Source organism: Brachyistius frenatus, unplaced genomic scaffold, assembly GCF_029030835.1.
Source record: "Brachyistius frenatus isolate BFR_SWC_R1_liver_20210118 unplaced genomic scaffold, ASM2903083v1 Contig_25, whole genome shotgun sequence".
Lineage (NCBI taxonomy): Eukaryota > Metazoa > Chordata > Actinopteri > Embiotocidae > Brachyistius > Brachyistius frenatus.
This window is the reverse complement of record NW_027210624.1, coordinates 2,752,045-2,770,903: the sequence shown is the minus strand read 5'-3', so window position 1 is coordinate 2,770,903 and position 18,859 is coordinate 2,752,045. Positions and strand designations below refer to the sequence as shown.

Here is an 18,859-nt window from a genome sequence, read left to right as displayed (position 1 = left end):
AGTCGTTATGGATTTACGCCACAGGATGCGAAGACAGTTGTAAAGAGAGAAAACACACACACACACACACACACACACACACACACACACACACACACACACACACACACACACACACACACACACACACACACACACACACACACACACACACACACACACACGTAAAAGTGAAAATAATAGAAGATGAGCGACTTCCCCACATTCCGTGACCTCGAAACACACTTGTCGTCTTTATTGTTCATTACTGAGCCGTGCGCCGCGATATGCTAACTAATCCCATTAAACTAATCCACATGAAAACAACTTACGGCACGATAACGGCTTGCACCGCCTCCACCGTTAATTTATGCCATATTTAAATGCGCACGAAATTGAAATAATTAATGTGACTCCCCCACTAATTTTTCCTCGTGGCAGATACACTGAATGGATACCCGCAGGATGTTTATTTTCATCAAGTCTCTTTGCACTCCTGTTACTGTCCATGTACACAGTCGACAGTTCAAAGTGACTCCATTCAGGGAACAGACGGTTTTTGTCCTCAGAGTGGAATTCTTTTCCAGACTGGAAGACAAACTTCATCACGACTACATTTTCCAGTAGGTGTGTCTGGTTTAAATTTGCGTCTAACGTCCTGGTAAACATGAGGCGATGACACAACGTTAAAGACCTGCAGTCCTGAGTGTCACAGCATTAAACCACTATTATGAAACCTTTTGCTTGTGGACATTTTTTTAAACGGATGAATATCTAAAAGGTGCTGAGAGCTGAATCATGCCACCTCCTGTGGTCTCCAAAGATGGTGTGCTTCTAAATTCTTGCCGCCGCATGATGAGACAGACGTTGAGACCACCAGCCAGGGGCAACAATTCCAACCCGCAGTCGATTTTATCATCTCCAAAGGTCTTTTATTCCCCAAGCCGAATCACAGCTTCCCCATTAGCACCCGTATGGGACCTTAACATTGTCTGCTGGTTAACAAATGCGGAGAGTGTTTGGATAGGAGACGCGCGCACATGCGATCATGAATAAAACATGTTGCCCTTATTAAAAATAATCTGGCTCAAAAGTGCCAGAGGCCCTTGAGGTCGATAACCTCCCTCCCTCCCTCCTCCCCCACCCCCCACCCCCCGCCCCGTCCTCTCGCAGGGTTCAAGGAGAGGGGTCCCTGATTAGCACTGGCAACATCCAGAGAATTCATTCAAATTCTGTATGATCCAGTGCTGAACGTGTTGAGTGGAATTAAATACAGCAGACAGTGATTGGTGCTCGAGGCTACACGGGGAGTTTGTTGTTTGGGAGTTTGAGCTGAGCTCTGTCTTACCTGAACATGTCGCCCAGGCCCTTCAGCACGCCTTTCTTTGCCTTGTTCTTGTCCTTGTCTTTCTCCCTTTCCGATTTCTTCTTTTCCTTCTCACCAACCTTGTCCCGATCTTTCCGCCTGTCGTCTTTGGGGAGGTTGCCGTTCAGCCCGGGGTCCACGATGAGATCACTGCTGGTGGACACGGACTCCCGACCCGATCTGGAGCTTTCCTCGGTGTCCTCTTCCACTGCAGTGGAGAGATAAGCGGGATGGGGTGGGGTTGTTAAAAATAGATATCAGGAGGAAAAATAATGACAACACGGGGAGAGGAGGAAGGATAAAATGCAAGTCAATAAAGTTTAACTTTCACTTTGCTCCCCGTAGACCAGTGAAATCAGCAAACAACAACAACAACCCCACGTTTCTTTTATCAGTTACAAAGCATCACTTCTTTCTTTTGGTAATATCAGAGGAACGGTAACAAAAAAAGAAAAAAAAGCTGCGTCCCACAAGGTATGGCAGCTTTGAACAAAACACACTGAATTCCTTCGCCTCATTAGAGCAGAATATATTTACATTGTACACCCACTGAGAATAGTATTCAGTTGAACATATTTTCACTTAGCTGAAAGCCTGAAGTTATTTCAGTTGTGTGCATTTCACAAAGATCATAAGAGAACTTAATTTCCCCCTCTCCTACTGCATTTTACACACACAAAAAAGTGACGAAAAGCGTGAGCTAAAATGACAGTCATATGAATCTGGTTCTTAATTACGTCTGAACTAATTTCATCCAAGACATCAAACTGAAACCAAACTCCTTAGGTGATGCAAGGTTGATTAAACTCAAAGTTTCCATCACATCTAATCAGAACCGATGTGCAAAATGTAATTAATCTGTCAGTAATTATACATTTAAATAATCTTGAAAAAGGCTCCCGGGATCTTAATTGCAAATATGGTGTGCTCTGCAATCGGCATCGCTCCTGTCTGCGCTGAATCTGTGGCTCTGAGGTAGGAGGTAGATGTCCTTCAGATTACAACTTATTATAGTCTTCCGTGTCGTTGTCCAAGTTCTTCCTTTGATGGAGGAGTGAGAAGCGCTTATCGTGAGGGAAGGAGAAGAGGGAGGGGAGCCCGTGATGGATTTTCGGCATGCGGGATGAGACAGACTACAGGAGGGAGGAGCGGCTGGATTCACATTTCAAGGATGAACCGGTGGGTTTGTTTTCTCTTGTGATGTGTGGAGCTATCAGCTCCTTCTTTCAGCTGCCATCTCAGAGGAAATTACTGAAATGGAATCTCAACATGAGGCGCTGTATGGCAGGAACAGAGAGCTGAGCGGCAGCTTAAACCTGCTCAATTCATCGCTGCGTGTAGCCCTCCCTTCCATTTCTCCACCTCCACAAATTTGGGAGCAGGTTCTGGTTGGTTATCGGTTTTATCACTCAATCTGCTGCCTGCTTATCAGCCACTTAAAGGCTGTGAGCTGTATCTGCCTATTTAAATGACTGAGATTAGCAGCAGTGCTAATGTTGCTACTGCTTAATGTTGCCGAGCTGCAGATAAGACACTGAGCATTGTAATCCAGAGCCTCCCAGAGGGCCGCAGCCATGTGTGGTTATACGGGGTGTATCTGTGGGCACGTGGGCATGCATGTACATGTGTATGCATTTGTTTGTGCCCAGGTTCATATCTTCTCATAAAGAAGTCATATCGAGTTTCCAGGGAGGCCAATCTAAAGGGAACAGATCATTTTAAAATGCAATTTGTTGTCAGCCTCCATTTAATTTGAGCCTTTTCAATAAAGCGAGACAGAATAGAAGCTGTCTGTTATCAAACAGAACAGACAAAAGCCTTTAACACCACACATCAAAAGGTGAGACCGTCTACAGCGACTTGATGGAAAGAAAACGGCTGACGATCTCAAATGACAGCAGAAGTCCTGATGAAAGTGTCAGGACACAGAAAGATAATTTGCAGGGACAGACAACCACAGGGAACATTGTGTTATCTTCCTGAAAGTCTACCATTAAACTTTCCTGTTTTAATAATCAAGGGCGTTTAACTGGCCTGTCAGCGAAGGTTATGACAGACACGTAAAATTGCCGGTTTTATTCCAAGACATGAAAGAAGGGATTTTTGCACAGCAGAGATGATTTTTCTTTTTTCCTCAAACAATCCAACACAAAGTAGCACAAGGGGAAGAGCAGTTTGCCCAGCAGGATATCTTGTGGGGACACATTTTCTTTAGGTGATGCCACATTCTCATTTTATGTAAATAAAAGTCTGGGAGCGGAGGAAGGCAGAGGCTTATCTGTCAACTTTGACTATTAACCTCAGTGACGAGCACAGACTGGCTGCTTTTATCTAAATTGAAAAACAGAGTTATTTGAATATCATGGGAAGAATGCAATATACAGCGGCAGGGGAAATCGGTTGCTTTCCCCATTTTTCTTCTCCGAGATAAGACTGTATTTAGTGGCTTGCCGACAGAGCTTATGAGAACAAAGCGTTTCAGGCAAATAATTCCTTCTTTTTCAAATGTCCCCCAGCTCTTTTAATGGAATTCTTTAATGGTGAAAGGAAATTTATATTGAGTGATTACTCTTGTGGCGTTGCCGTGTTATTACCTGTCGGAAAACGTAAGACGGCTGTCTCTCTGTATCCAGCGCATGTCGTTTTGTCATCAAACACCAAGCAGGGAAGGATACATTCACTCAAAAGGAAGGTAGCCCGCCTTTCTATTTATTCTCTTCTTGTCTTCATAGTTCAGAATAAATTAAAAAATGATTCTGGTTGCAGTCCCAGTCAGGTACACAGGAAAACAAACAGGAGGAAACCTGGCGAAGTTGTGCAGAGTTACGTGCCAAAACTAACTGGCAGAGACTGAAACGATGATACCTATTTCATTTATAATGATAGTAAATGCAGTTACTCTTACGCATTCTGTGTAACATGGGCACATTATGAGCCTGGCAGATGTGGGTAAACAGCAGAATTCTTTCCTCATGTGCACTCTGTTGAAATACACGGCAATGCACTTTAAGAGTATGTAAGCCCCTGGGAAAGCATGCTGCCACAGTTTCTAGCAACTCCACTCAGCATGAACTATGTGAATATTAACGAGGGTGTAAAATAGACACTTATTCCAGATGTGCTTTGTGACACGCAGCGATTTCGCAAGTGGGGATCCCTAACCCAGTTATCTTGGGGGTGAATCGTGTGTTTCAGCAAAGTCTCTAAAGAGGCACTACTGAGTTTGCCGATATCACAGTGGATTTCTTTGTAATAATATACTAATATCTAGTATTTTAAAGTAGGGGTTCGACTGATATGTTTATTTTAATGGCCAATGCCAATTACAGGTAATCGAGGAGACTGATAAACTGATATTTGGACACACATTTTCAGTAAAAATAAAAATCTTTGCATCACAGTTTGGAATAACAAACACATGACTTTAAATAAATGAATACCACCATCTATTTTATTATGAGGATATATTGCAATTTGGGATATTAATTGTGAAAACAAAGAAATCCTTTATCAAGCACCAGCAGATTGTTTGATACATGATTCTAAAATATGCTTTTCAGCAGATAGAGGTAGCTTGCTTTAAAAAAAAATTCAGATATTCTAGTCTGCTTTTCAGCAGTTTGAGGTGGAGGTTAATTCATTGATCGCTTAACTTTGGGCTTTTATTGCGCTTTTTTTTACATTGACGTAACAAGTGTAGTTGTTATCAACTCTGGTAACATTCACCTGTGTCCTCCTTCTGTTCTGCTGCCTGTGTATTTTATCGGCAATGGAATACCGATAAATTGTACAAATGCTAAATATCTGCGCCAATAATCGCCAACGCCGATAACCGGTCGACCCCTAATTCCAAGTTATATGAGGACACACTTCCGTGCGCAGTATTCTGTGTGTAAACACTCACATGCCTCCACGCTGCTCTCCGCCTTTCCGGCAGCGACACCAGGTTTCTCGTACGATTTGTCAATCGCAGCTCGGAAGCTCTCGTTGCAGCCGCGACCCCTGACGATGTGCGAGCGCGGCCTGCGAACGTTGATCTCGCCGTTCTGTGCCGCCTCAGCGACGGCCGTCTGGAGGCTTTCAAGGGAGCTGGACTTTTTCAGACCCAGCAAGGGTCCCAACTCTGGTTCTGCAGAACCTACAAAAAGAGGAAACAGAGTCACAGAGGCCAGAAAACTAATGATGTGTGATTCTAACTCCTTCACAAAGGCAAATTAAAAGTTGTCATCATGGAGCTGAGTGCATGTCACTGAATCATTTACATTTTGCTCCTGTCATATGGATGCTGGTATGAGGCGGACTTGGCAAGCCAAGAGAATGTGTGAGTCTGGCAATTAACATGAAAAACAAATGATGCCATTGCCTGGCCAATGAAGTGTGTGAAATGAGAACAGAGTATCATATCTTCACTGAGACGTTCTCCTGTTGAGAATTAGAATTCAACCTTTGTCTTTGTGTCTGCACAGTGAAATTATGTGGCTTAAACATAATGCATATAAATGGGCCCACTATCAAAGACAGCAACGTACCACAGCACCAGAGTTATTACAGTGTTTCACGAAAATGTAATAAATTCCAGAAATGGGGAGATAAACGGAAAAACTACTTCTATCCTGTTTCACTTTCTCTGAGAAGAGGGACTAAACATATAGACGAAACAAATCTATGTCCATTCATTTCCAACACTATGTTTTAGTATTCACGAGTTCAACTGTAATATATTGCTCAATTTCAAAGGCTTTCATCAGTGTAGTTGTAAGACAGAGGGTAACAGCATGAAGGCAGACATGAACAAAATGACAACATGAAGGCAGAACCGCTGTGAAATAAACTGCTCTGCTATTGATCTTTGGTTGGTCAGCCTGTGTCAGCATGTGTATGGTACAGGGCAACACCTCAGAGCATGAAGATATGGTTCCTCCTGCTAATATGATCAACATTTGTATGAGCTAATAACCTGTGATATTTGAGACATGTTTTCTCACTTGTATTCGGCGTTTCTGCCCATACAGGATTTCTGTTGGAGGATTCTAACTCCGTGACCTTTGACCCTTTAAGGAGTTAGTTTGCTGATACTATTGGTGATTTCCAGAGAGGGGAATGTTTACTTGAGTGACATTTTTACTTGGAATATGTATGTTTGATTATGCCCCTTCAGTGGTAGGTTCTTTAGGAAAATGGAGGAGTGGATCCTCTTATGTGTTTTTTTGGTTTTGTTTTGTTTTGTTTTGTTTTGTTTTGTTTTGTTTTGTTTTGTTTTGTTTTGTTTTGTTTTGTTTTGTTTTGTTTTGTTTTGTTTTGTTTCTTTAGCAGTTCTAAATAAATGTCATTTGTTTTTTGGGGAAAAATCACTGCCTCCATGCTGGTCAATTGTTCCCACTCACATGATCAACTATCGTCATCCACAACATGGTTTATGGACATATGTGTCTTTATGGCACAAGACCGCTTTAGTCACTTCACTGGAAAATACTGCACAAAGCATAACCTTTGTTATGTTAACTGTGAACATGTAAATTGTACACATGGTGCAAATGAAGGGTTGAAACCTTGTTCCACAGTGTCTAGGATATCTGACTTGTAGGACAACGTATCTCCTTATAAGGACACACATCGTGTTGATAGATGGGCGCCCACACAGCTGGTCTACAGCTGCGTACAAAGCAAAGTAAATGTTGAACAGTCAACCTCCTCAGCAGTTGAGCCGGGCCCCGGACAGCTGTAATTATTTGTCCAATGCTTGCCAGGGCTTTGTTTAGGGTATGTAAGTGGAGCGCAACTCAGGTATTGGTATTTCATTTTCTCGGGGAGCGTCCGTCAGCTCCCCGGAGCTCTTACCTTACCCACCGGTTGGTAAACAAGCAGCCCGGTTGATTTTCTGTCCCCTTTTATTCTGCTTCGATTCAGCATGCAGCAAGGCGCTGTCGAACGTAACAAGATGGATTTCTGAATATGTGCAAGTGAAGCCTTGTTAGATGCGACTGTCTGCGGAGGAAACTATCAGTAACAGTGGATAAACTGTTGATTCAATTACTTGAGCAGCCCCGCAAACTCTCAGAGGGCGTAGCACATGTCGATGGAGCCTGGACAGAGCTGCATTGTGTCCTTACGACTCCCCATGGGCCATATAGACCGTCCACATGTAGAGAGTGTATGCTGCTGTTTCCTGTGTAGCTTCAGGTGGTGTAAATAAATGTCTTCCGCAGCTCTTCCTGTTGGTTTTCAACAGCAAACGTTGCTGTATGGTCTTTTTTCTACCCCCACTGAACAGAACACACACATGCAAACACTGTTTACTTTTGTTTGTTTGTTTGTGTGTGTGTGTGTGTGTGTGTGTGTGTGTGTGTGTGTGTGTGTGTGTGTGTGTGTGTGTGTGTGTGTGTGTGTGTGTGTGTGTGTGTGTGTGTGTGTGTGTGCCCAACGCAGACACCCCACTAACACAAATTCATGACAAATACACACACACACACACACACACACAACACACACACACACACACACACACACACACACACACACACACACACTTCACCGCCACGGACAATCAACAGGATCCCCGACATGTTTAAAGTGCTCTAAATGAGGCGTGTCCTCTTGCTGCTGGGGAATCATAGAGGATCTTTAGTCAAAGAAAATAAACCCCCATAACTGAGAGAAAACTATTTGTTTCAGCCCCACATACACCCTCACGAAGGGACAAGAGGAAACATGGAAAGGAGTGAATACACAAAGGTTGCAAATACAGGGCACGAATGAGTGAAGAGCTTAAGAAAAAAAAGATGACAGCCCTGTAGAACTGCATACGCTCCGCTCCTGCTGTTATCATAATTTTAGCAGCGGCTGCTTGTCTTGTTTGTTGCCTCTACCCATTTTGCTATTCTCTCCTCTCTCTCTCTTTGTGCACCGTTTGCACCCTCACTGAGAGTGTGAGTGCTTCTCTACCATCCGTTGCAGCTATAGATCTGGTGTCAGACGAGTCAGATAGGCTAAAAGGTCAGCTGTTAGACTGTGGTGTTGGGTTTCCAGACTGGTTAGCACACTGTTACTGTATTTTCTTTTTTAAACGCACCGTTTGCCTTGCCTTTTCGTCAATGTTAATAAAAGTGCCCCGATCCCAGGAGAATCAATTCTGAGAGTGCCATTCAAAATAAATGAACACCAATCCTATAATGCTGCATCCCATTTAGGGAGAAGAGCTCAGTGCGCCTTCAGGCAGCATCAGACAGTAAAAGGAAGCTTTACTGTGTGCTACAAATGTCTGGGGGGTCAAGAGCAGGAGCAGAAGATTCATTTTACTGCTTAGTTTCTAAGAAGACGTGGGCCATTTTTGATTAGTCTGACAAATGTTAATGCCAGGAAAGCATAAACAGACTTGTAAGACAAGCAGATGCAAGTAAAAGTCATGTAATTTAAAGTAATTTCATCTTGTGAAGGACAAGAGAGGACACTCTGGAGAAAAAAAAAATTAAATATATGAAAACAAAGGGGCAGCTACAGCGTAACAGAAACACGATGGAATGTTTCATACTTTGAGAATAAAAGTCAATGAACCCAGAACAAATGCCATGTAAAGTTTTTTTTAAAAGCGCAAGGCGCAAAGCTTGCCAGCAGCGGACACGCAGAAGCCGGGGTGCAGGGCTGACACAATGGGATTGCAAGTTAGAGTTGCACAGGATGCAACAGTTCAAGGGAACACAAATGACATCTGCTGTACTCAGAAACAGGGAATTATCCTCCTGCTTGGTATTCGGCGCCACAATCCCGCTTCACCATTGTTTCTAGTCAGCGCGGTGAATGACAGAAAGAAGCACAGAGACAAAGAGAACAGGAGAGGGAAGCAAAGGGAGAGAGAGAGGGAGTTTACCCATGGACCCAACTGCCTCGAACCTGCCTTTGTTTTCATCAGAAGCAGCCCCGGCTCTCCTGGGAGAGTTTGACGGACAGCTCTCTGTATGCCAGTCTATTATGTGATTCCTATCACACAACAGAAGCCTCAGTGCTCTGCTCCTCATCTCCCTCTTATTTAGAGGGATGAAAATACATATTCCCCATTGCATACAGACATGAGTTGTTTGCCACTCCCCACACGTCTGGAGGAGAAATGAAAATCATCAAAATGAAATATACAAAAACAAAGACAATCAAACCAAATAGGGGGAAAGTGCACGTTGAATTTCGTCGTGGTTACAAACAAACCTGGACGATGTCCTGTGGTCCTTAGCCAGATTCTGGACAAAGACAGCTAATTGGAGACGATCCATTGCCATTGAACGATAAAGGGGAGGTATGGCAAACTCCATGAATAAATCAGGAGTGGTTATTACAGGGACAGGAGCCCATAGTATAATTAGAGCAGCTAAAACTATGCTTCCCAGCCATTATTCACCACAGGCCCTTGCATGTAAAGATCTGTGTACAGACAGGGGCTCCATTACACATAATTTATTCAGAGAGCCAGGGCTTTAAGCAGGGCGGTAAAAGGGTAATTATGTTAAAAATAGCCTCCAAGGTGGTCGAAGGAAGGCCACGTCCAGGTATCCCACTGGAAGTGAGGCGTCCCAGGGTCGCCTGCACTATTATGTCTCTGCCAGTTGTGGATCATTACCCCGCCAGAGGACGTCCTCCGCACGCCGAACATGTCACAAAGGAATCATCATTACTTGGACTTATGGTTGACATCTTAATCAAGGAATCTGGATATTTTGCTGTGTGTGCTTTGATGAAATCCACTGGAATGATATTTTTCTATCAGTTTATCATTCTTCATTGGGCCTACTCACTCCAGAAGGTAGCTATTCATTCATGCAAGCTGCCAAACCTGCTGCCGAGCCTGGCAACCCACTGGATCAGCCACTAACTTGGCTGGAAAGGAAACTCACATTTACAGAGAGCATGAAGTGATCTGCTGCTTTCTAGTTTATTACCACTGGCCTGTGTGTGACTGGATCAGTTGCCAGCCTTCAATGAGGAAATCAGCCTCACCAGTATGTTAAGTAGTCCATGAAATGTTAAATTCCTGCATTTAAATGTCACCTACTCTACCTAAAATGGCCACCCATTTTATTTTTTTTTAATTTATTTTTTTTCAAATATCCCCGTAAACAATGTTAGCTTCCAATTTTTGCTCGAGACTCATCAGCTCATTCTGTGTTTATTTAACGGAGTGAACGCACTCCAACGTGCTCCAGCCGAAGTTTAAATACAGCCCGAATATGATGGATCAATTGTAGAGATTTTGTAGGGAGGTGAGGAGGCCAACGGGCACTGAACATCTATCTATTGCAAATGCTACTCCACTGCCTGGCTGGTTCCAGCCCTCCGCACCTCCTGGAGTAATGAATGTTTCTTCAGTCATTCGCGCTGCACGACGAGCATAATGGCACAGGTTCCCACATTAGTTGCCAAGTCTCCTATTCAATGACATGTAACTCCCTCTCAGCAATGTGAAAACCCTGTTTTGATCACGCTGCAATTACCTCAAACAACACTCTGGTCTGTATGCATCTAAACGTGCCAAGTTCACACATCCAATAAAGCCTGGTTATGAGCTGGTTATGGAAAAAGAGTGCAAGTGCTTTTCCAATCTCTATCACACCCATGGAGCTGAACAATAAGAGTGATGGTGACAGCGTATTGACCAGGTCCCGGCATGGTTTGCTTACCTCCACTGGTGCTCGTGCAGCAGTTAATCTCATCTGCCACTGTTAAAGAGCATAAAGAAGCGTGAGTGGTTAAAGCATGCCATACCATTGAGCTCATGCAAAGCAGAGAGAGACAGGATTGGAGAGTGAAGGACAGATGCAGTGATCTAAGCAGAAACCGATCTGACACCTCGTGCAAGAGCCCGTCCATCAGGAGAGTTACGAGGCAATGTGCCTAACGTCTTACTGCCAGCCGTGGCACCTCACATCTCTTTCCTCCCTCACTCAATCTTGCTCCACATCTAAATGGGATTGAACCGCGGGGCGTCTGACCAGTTTAACATATTTCAACAATGATGGGCTTTATGGTCGTGAAATCTATCTACTGATGTGATTTGGGAGCACCTGGGACATGATTAAAATGAGGGACAAAAACACCTATGCTGTCTTCCAAATGCTGTACTTGTGTACTAACACTCACTATTTTAAGTGCATAAGTGCGTTCGCACTGTCAAGTACAGAAACATGCAGTGTACCAGGATGATGCACTCAAAGCGGTCCACAAAAGAGGCGTGAAACGCTGGACACTTTCCACACTGAACAGTCGCCATCTTGGCGCTTAGAGAAGGGGGCGGGGTCACTGAAGTACAGGATTTTCAGATGAAGGCTCTGACAAAGCTGCTGCTGTTCCTGAACACCACACAGAAGTGTTTATTTTTCACTTTGCTGCTGGACAGAAGAATCAGTGTGTTTATTGTGTGTGTTAAACAGAGGGCAGAAAAACATATTAATTTATGTGTAAAATAATTAAAGCAACATATATTTTGGCGGGTGATGTGTGAGGTTATTTCCGGTCAGTGCAGAATAGCAGTGTGCAATTTGAAACAACACTATCCTGTTGAAATTCCAGCACTGCACAGGTAAGAGTCCTAACATGTAAGAGCACTATTTGTTGGTGTACTCAGGGAAGTATGTCATTGGGAACACAGCACAAGTGAAAAAATAAAATGAGAGTCTGCAGGGAAGAGCATTCTTGTCAGAGTAACTCGAAAGCACACGGCGGTGTCCTAACACCTGCGACTTCACCTGACTTCTAAAGACAAACTATAACAGAGTGGCAAATACAAAAGCTCGGGGGTAAACACTGGAACTACATTCTTTGGCTCCTTCCATTTTCAACTCTATTATACATTACCCATAAGCCCTTTCTCATTGTGTGCCTTTGATGTAATAATATCATTAAAATAATCACCATACAAAAGCAGCGTTTGCCTTTGGGATGAATGGAACTTAACGTGACATTAGATACGTATCAAAATTTAAAAAATGTGTCTTTCACTTTGGACACCGAGTCCACAGCCTGTCTTTCGTGTATTGACTGAAAACATTTTTCTTCTGGGAACCGCCATGTCTGCTACAAGAGTTATTGAGTTGAACAAGTTAGTTTTATCCCAGAACCATCTGAACACTGTGATATTCTTCGCTGATAGATTATGACTTTGTATTGGCAAGCGCTTCTGTTAGCGGGAGATTTCACAAACTCAATTGGGCCCAATGGAAGTGGAAGCTATTTGCCACACACATACTCCCCCTCCCCCCAACACATACACACACACACACACACACACACACACACACACACACACACACACACACACACACACACACACACACACACACACACACACACACACACACACACACACACACACACACATTAATATTTTTAGATAACGCACCCATGAGGCTTCATTTTAACAACAGATGAGCCATTTCTTTCTTTATTAAAAATAAACACAGATATTTACAACTAATCAAATTCACATATAAATGCTGACTCCACTTTGGAACAATTAAGAAGCTTTTTTGATTAAACTCATTGATAAAATGTGCATTTGCAATGATGAGAACGCCATCATGGAGTTATCTCAGCATCCTGTCCATTCTCATCACTTCCTGTCCTCTGTAATATCCAATTAGATTTTCAACATTTCGAGCATAATGGAGAATGTTCAACAAATTGGTGGTTAAACCCATCAAATGGTCAACTGTCTTCTGAAAGTTTGTGTTTACTCTGTGGGAAAGTTTTGGAGGTGGACAGAGGGTACGGCTATCACCGGGGAGGGGGACCCCGCAGAGGTGAGTGCAGTGGCCCGGACCTGCACCAGTCTGTGGGCCAGTCTAAGATTTCTACAGGTCTCTGGGCTCCATGTGGATGAGAGTTGGCTGTTATCTGTTATGATTAGCCAGTGATCCGAGAGAAGGCAGCGTCTGCTTCAGCCTCACTGGGAGAGGCTCTGAAATCACACCGTCTTCATCCCCTGATACAGTCTGTCTGTTTTGAGCCTGTGTGTGTGTGTGTGTGTGTGTGTGTGTGTGTGTGTGTGTGTGTGTGTGTGTGTGTGTGTGTGTGTGTGTGTGTGTGTGTGTGTGTGTGTGTGTGTGTGTGTGTGTGTGTGTGTGTGTGTGTGCGCGTGTGCGTGTGTGTGTGCATGGTCGCATTTGTTTGGCCTCCCCATCACTAAAGAGGCCATTGTGCTCTTGCTTCTTGTGTTTTACCCATGGTCCACTGGACACAGGGCCATGGGAAATGGAGGCCAAAAGAGGAGAGGTGGTGGCTGGAGAGGACTGAGATGACTGGATGTGTGTATCAGTGGGTTTTGAAAGTGTTGTAATTTCTCTGCCACTGTGCCTTTACTGAGGTGAGTGGAAAAGGTTAGGGACACTAAGTTTTTGAGGTGTCACAGGTTAAAGTGAGATTTGGGCTTAACAACACAACCGGTGAAGCAGCACTGATAGAGCCTTGTCCTCCTAACTATACAGTTCATCAGTCAGTTAGACAAAACAAGAGAGGAGGGATCGCAGTGATTTTCTCCACAGAGTTTGGGTGCAATGACATTGACCTTGGATAATTTATATAATTTGAATATCTTGCTCTTGAGCTCAAAGCTAAATCAACAGTACTAATCATCACAGTATATCGGCCACCAACGTACTCGGCATTATTTCTGCAGGAACTCTCAGAGTTGAACTCACTAGGTAACCAGAGGTTACCATAGGTTACCATAGGTTCATTCTGAATGAAGACTTGAATATTAATGTTAATAACAAGAACAACCACATAGCTATAGAGCTTATACATTTACTTGACAGCTTTGAACTGACCCAACATGTAAAGGAAGCCACCCACCAGCATGGAAACACTCTGGACTTGGTGATAACAAGAAGGTTACACATAGATCACGTTTCAGTATCCCTGACCATCACTGTATATTTTATGATGTGACTGTAACCACGCCAAAGACCAAAAGGGAAATTCTGGTTCAAAAGAGACTCTATGATGAAAGGGCTGAAGCAAAATTCTCTGAGATGATGAGATCAATTAAGCCATACAATCGTGAGTGCTCTTTAAATGACACGGTATAACACTTCAATAACACTCTGTCGTTTGTTTTAAATACTGTTGCTCCTTTAAAGATCAGAAAGAAGTTGACTGGTCGAATCTCCCCGTGGTTAAACAATAACAGTGTGAAAGAGAACAAGAGAAGTTGTCGGGCAGCTGAAAGAAAGTGGAGGAAAACTGGACTCCCAGTTCATAATGAATATAAATATACAAAGAAGCCATGACTTCCTATAACGAAGCAATGCGTCTGGCAAGAAAGGATTACTTTTCTAAGATTATTACAGAGGATGCTGGGAACTCAAGAATGTTGATCTCCATTATTGAGCAGCTACTCAACAATAGCTGTGCCCCCCTGCAGGTCTCGGCATTAAAATGTGAAGAACTAGCACTGTTCTTCAGAGATAAACCCACTTCAATCAGAGCCAGTATTGCTGCTCATTTAAACACAGACGAACTCCAAAAATCTTGTAACACAGAAGCAACCATGGAAAAATTCACCTCCATCACATTAACTGAGCTTTATAAGACTCACTGGGTGTAACTCCTCCACTTTCTGTATTGACCCGATACCAACAGCATTTTTGAAGCAGCTATTCAACAGCATTTCAAGTCATGACCTCGAGATTATAAACACATCCCTTCAAACAGGCATTTTCCCAGATGCCTTCAAAGCAGCTGTTGTAAAATCGTTACTACAGAAATGCGGTCAATGCATAGGCCAATATCCATCCTTCCATTTATTAGTAAGATACTTCAAAAGATAGTTTCAGTGCAAATAAACTCCTTTCTTCAAGAAAACAACATCCTGGAGGAGTTTCAGGCTTTAGAGCACTGAAACAGCACTGAAACAGCACTTACGATCAACCAGCGATCAATTCTGATCCTCTTAGACCTAAGGGCAGCCTTTGACACAAGTGACAATGATATTCTGATCAATCGTCTTGATCGATCAGTTGGTCTATCCAATAGTGTCTTAAACTGGTTCAAAACATGCATCAAAGAGAGGAAGTTTATGTCAGCATTGGAGATCAAGTGTCAGAGAAACCTGACGGCTGCTGTGGGGTTCCACAGGGCAGCTGCCTCGGTCCTTCACTGTTCTCACTTTACATGCTGCCACTGGGAACATCATTAGACAGCACAGCGTTGGTTTTCATAGTTATGCAGATGATACACAACTGTACATTGCTGCTGAACCAAATGATGATGCAGCTTTGCACTCCATCACTAAATGTTTTTTAGAAATAAATAAATGAATGAGCAATCATTTCCTAAAATAAAATGAAGATAAAACAGAAATCCTCTTTGTCGGACCCAAAATAAAAATAAAAATTGTAGAAAATGATCAGGTCCAACTAACTCCGTGGATAAGATCAGCGGTAACAAGTCTTGGTGTAATCTTAGACTCAGATCTAAGTTTCAAGGCCCACATTAACAAGCTGATGAAAACATATTTTTTCCACCTTAGAAACATAGACAAGGTGTGGCCGTTTATAAATCAGACAGATGCCCAAAAAGTTGATTCATGCCTTCATTTCTAGCTGACTGGACTGCTGTAATGCACTTTTTACTGGCCTAACAAAGAAAACCACAGATGGACTTCAGCTCATCCAAAACTCTGCAGCTCGAATATTAACCAGAACCAAGAGAAGAGAACGCATCAGTCCAGTTCTGGCTGCTCTGCACTGGCTGCCTGTCAGACATAGATTTGACTTTAAGCTCCTTCTCACATAAAAAGCTCTTAACGGGCTCAGACAGAGTCACATCTCTAACTCACTGGTTAATTATGAGCCTTCAAGAACACCTTAGATCACCTGCTGCTGGTTTATTGGAGGTTCCCAGCAACTGCCGGAAAAAAAATTGGGGATTCAGCTTTTGTCAACTACGCCCCAAAGCTGAGGAACAAACTACCTGCAGATATCAGGGAAGCTAGCTCAGGTAATACATATAAAAGAAAGCTCAGAACATATCTCTTTACATTAGCCTTTAACTAGCTACTCTTGAAGCTCTCTGGCTTTTTCCTGCACTTGAACTATCGCTCCTTTAAAATGGATATTGCATATTTTATATTTGAATTCTATTTGTGTTTAATTGAATACATTTTATCTGTTCTTATGCATTTTATCTGCTCTCATGCGTTGTATCTGTTCGCATGCATTTTATCTGTTCTCGTGCATTTTATCTGTTCTCATGCATTTTATCTGTTCTTATGCATGTTATCTGTTCTCGTGCATTTTATCTGTTCTCGTGCATTTTATCTGTTCTTATGCATGTTATCTGTTCTTATGCATTTTATCTGTTCTTATGCATCTAATTTATTTTCTATATTTTTATATGTTCCTTTATATCTGTCTTTATGTCAAACACGGCATGTAATTATCTTGCTGTAAAGCACTTTGAGCTGCATTTCTTGTATGAAAGGTGCTATACAAATAAGGTTTATTATTATTATTTTTTTGTATTATTATTATATGAATGGAAACATTTTTTTTGACCCAAAGCACATTCATTATAATGCATACTTTTTGTTTCAGCTTTGACATCTTGCACCTGTGTGTGCACATTTTTCCTGCTCAGTGAAATATTTGTAACCCATCAGATGTTTTTACTTTCAGTTGTATCTGGTTGAACAGTTTCCTTGTCAATAATCTGCCTAATTGCATTTCGTGACAGTCTGACTACTTTATTGTTGTGATGTCACCATGTTCCCACATCTCAACAGGAACTTTTGTAAGTGCAATGTAAAACAAAAAAGAGAGAGCAATAACTTGCCTGGCTGAACCCAACTGAAATAAGCTTGAATCATGCTTTAAAGGAAAAAATAAAAAATATTCATTCACTTTCTTGCTTGGAGAAGATGAATACGTCTCTCATAATATGAAGCTACCACTATCAGCTGGATACCTTAGCTTAACACAAATACTAGACACAGGTGGAAACACCTTCCTGGATCTGTCCAAAGTTGACCAGCACCTCTCAAACTCACAAGTTGGCATGCACCTTGTTTATTTTATTCATACAAATAAGAAATTGTAAAAGCAACATTTTGCCATTTTACAGGATGTTGCCATGCAACCAGCACAGGCTTCAGGAAGGTACAGGCCTGGGCCAATAAGCAGACCAGTACATAACCCTTCATAAACTGGTCTGTGCCTCGTAAGCAGTTTAATCTCCAGTTCTTTCAGTCCACATGGTGAAGATGGTGAACATTGGGAAAGAAACTGAACCCAAACATTGGACGCAACTGCATACGAGCACCTTGCATTGGTGTGCATGAATGAGCTCCAGGGTAAAAAAAAGTGCTGTTCATTTACCATATTTCCTAAACATTTTCCTTTCATAACAGTTTCTTGACCACATGCATATGTTAGACGTTTGGGGCTTCACAGCATTTACCTAAATCCATGCTCTTGGACTTGCGGGTCCTGACGATGTCCAGATGGGCAGCACTGTCGTACTGCTTGGTACGCTTCTCTGACATACTCTGGCGGCCGAAGCCCTCCCTCTGGAAGGAACCGTCAGGGTCTGCATCCGGACTGAGAGAGCTAGAAATTGTTAGGGAAGAAAGAAGAGAGACAGAAGCATTATAATGTTGGCAAATGTTGGGTCATTCCTTTAATCTGGAGATCATCCGATTCAAGACATATTCTGTAATGATCGACATGAAGTTGCACTTACATGGCTGGAGGATATTCTGATAATAAGACTGAGAATTAAAATCTACTGATTACTATTCATACAACCCCAAACCTCAGCCAAAACCCCGCCTCTACTATCAGATAATGACCATCGATGCTCAATTCTCTCTCTCACACACACACACACACACGGTCAATTTCAATCTTTCCGTTCAATGACTATTGTAATCAAGGACACCTCCACCTCTGCTCAGTGAATTCAGGATACACAATAATTGTGAAGAGGAGGCCCAGCCTAGATGTGCGATGCCCCCATGAGATGAGGGTGCTCTGGGGTCATGGCCACTCAATAACCTCCCCCCTCCACTATGTCTGGAGCCGTGGCAGGGTCCAACCCACCGAAGCTCAGTCCCTTTGAGCTCCTCTATCGCTGTCTGGATCTTAATTGAAAATCGGAAGGGCGCGAGAGGGGTGTGGGGATGGGGGAAAAGGGGACACTGGTATTTGCATGCAGAAAAGTGCATTTACAATTAAGGTGAGAACATTTGAGGGGAACAGGAGGGAGGGGATGCGGTGCTGATGGAGTCTAATAAATGTTACATGCATGAGAGGACAGCCACTGTTTCTTTTGTTCTACTCATGTTCATAAATTATGACCTTTCATTACATTTGGAATTTCATCAAATGATTCAGTCTCTTCAGATGGGAAGCTTCTGTCCAGAGTTGGAGGGTATAATTTGTATGTTTAGGTTTATAAATTGAGTAGTGCGGAGGAAATATGTGTTTGTGAGTTTATCGTCTCGCAGCAGATCCTCCTTCAAGCACCCTTCAAAAT

The 18,859-nt window shown here is 42.8% G+C and overlaps 1 protein-coding gene across 1 annotated transcript in view; it reads right to left on the bottom strand.

Moving 5' to 3' along the window:
* The window catches only part of pard3aa (par-3 family cell polarity regulator alpha, a), a 365,970-nt gene that overhangs the window by 106,576 nt on the left and 240,535 nt on the right, over positions 1 to 18,859 (bottom strand). Inside the window, exons 17-19 of the mRNA XM_069698055.1 lie at positions 17,783 to 17,931; positions 5,250 to 5,483; positions 1,328 to 1,553 (exon numbers count right to left, since the gene is read on the bottom strand). Coding sequence (XP_069554156.1) covers positions 1,328 to 1,553; positions 5,250 to 5,483; positions 17,783 to 17,931 — 609 coding nt within the window. The remainder of the gene's footprint in view (positions 1 to 1,327; positions 1,554 to 5,249; positions 5,484 to 17,782; positions 17,932 to 18,859) is intronic.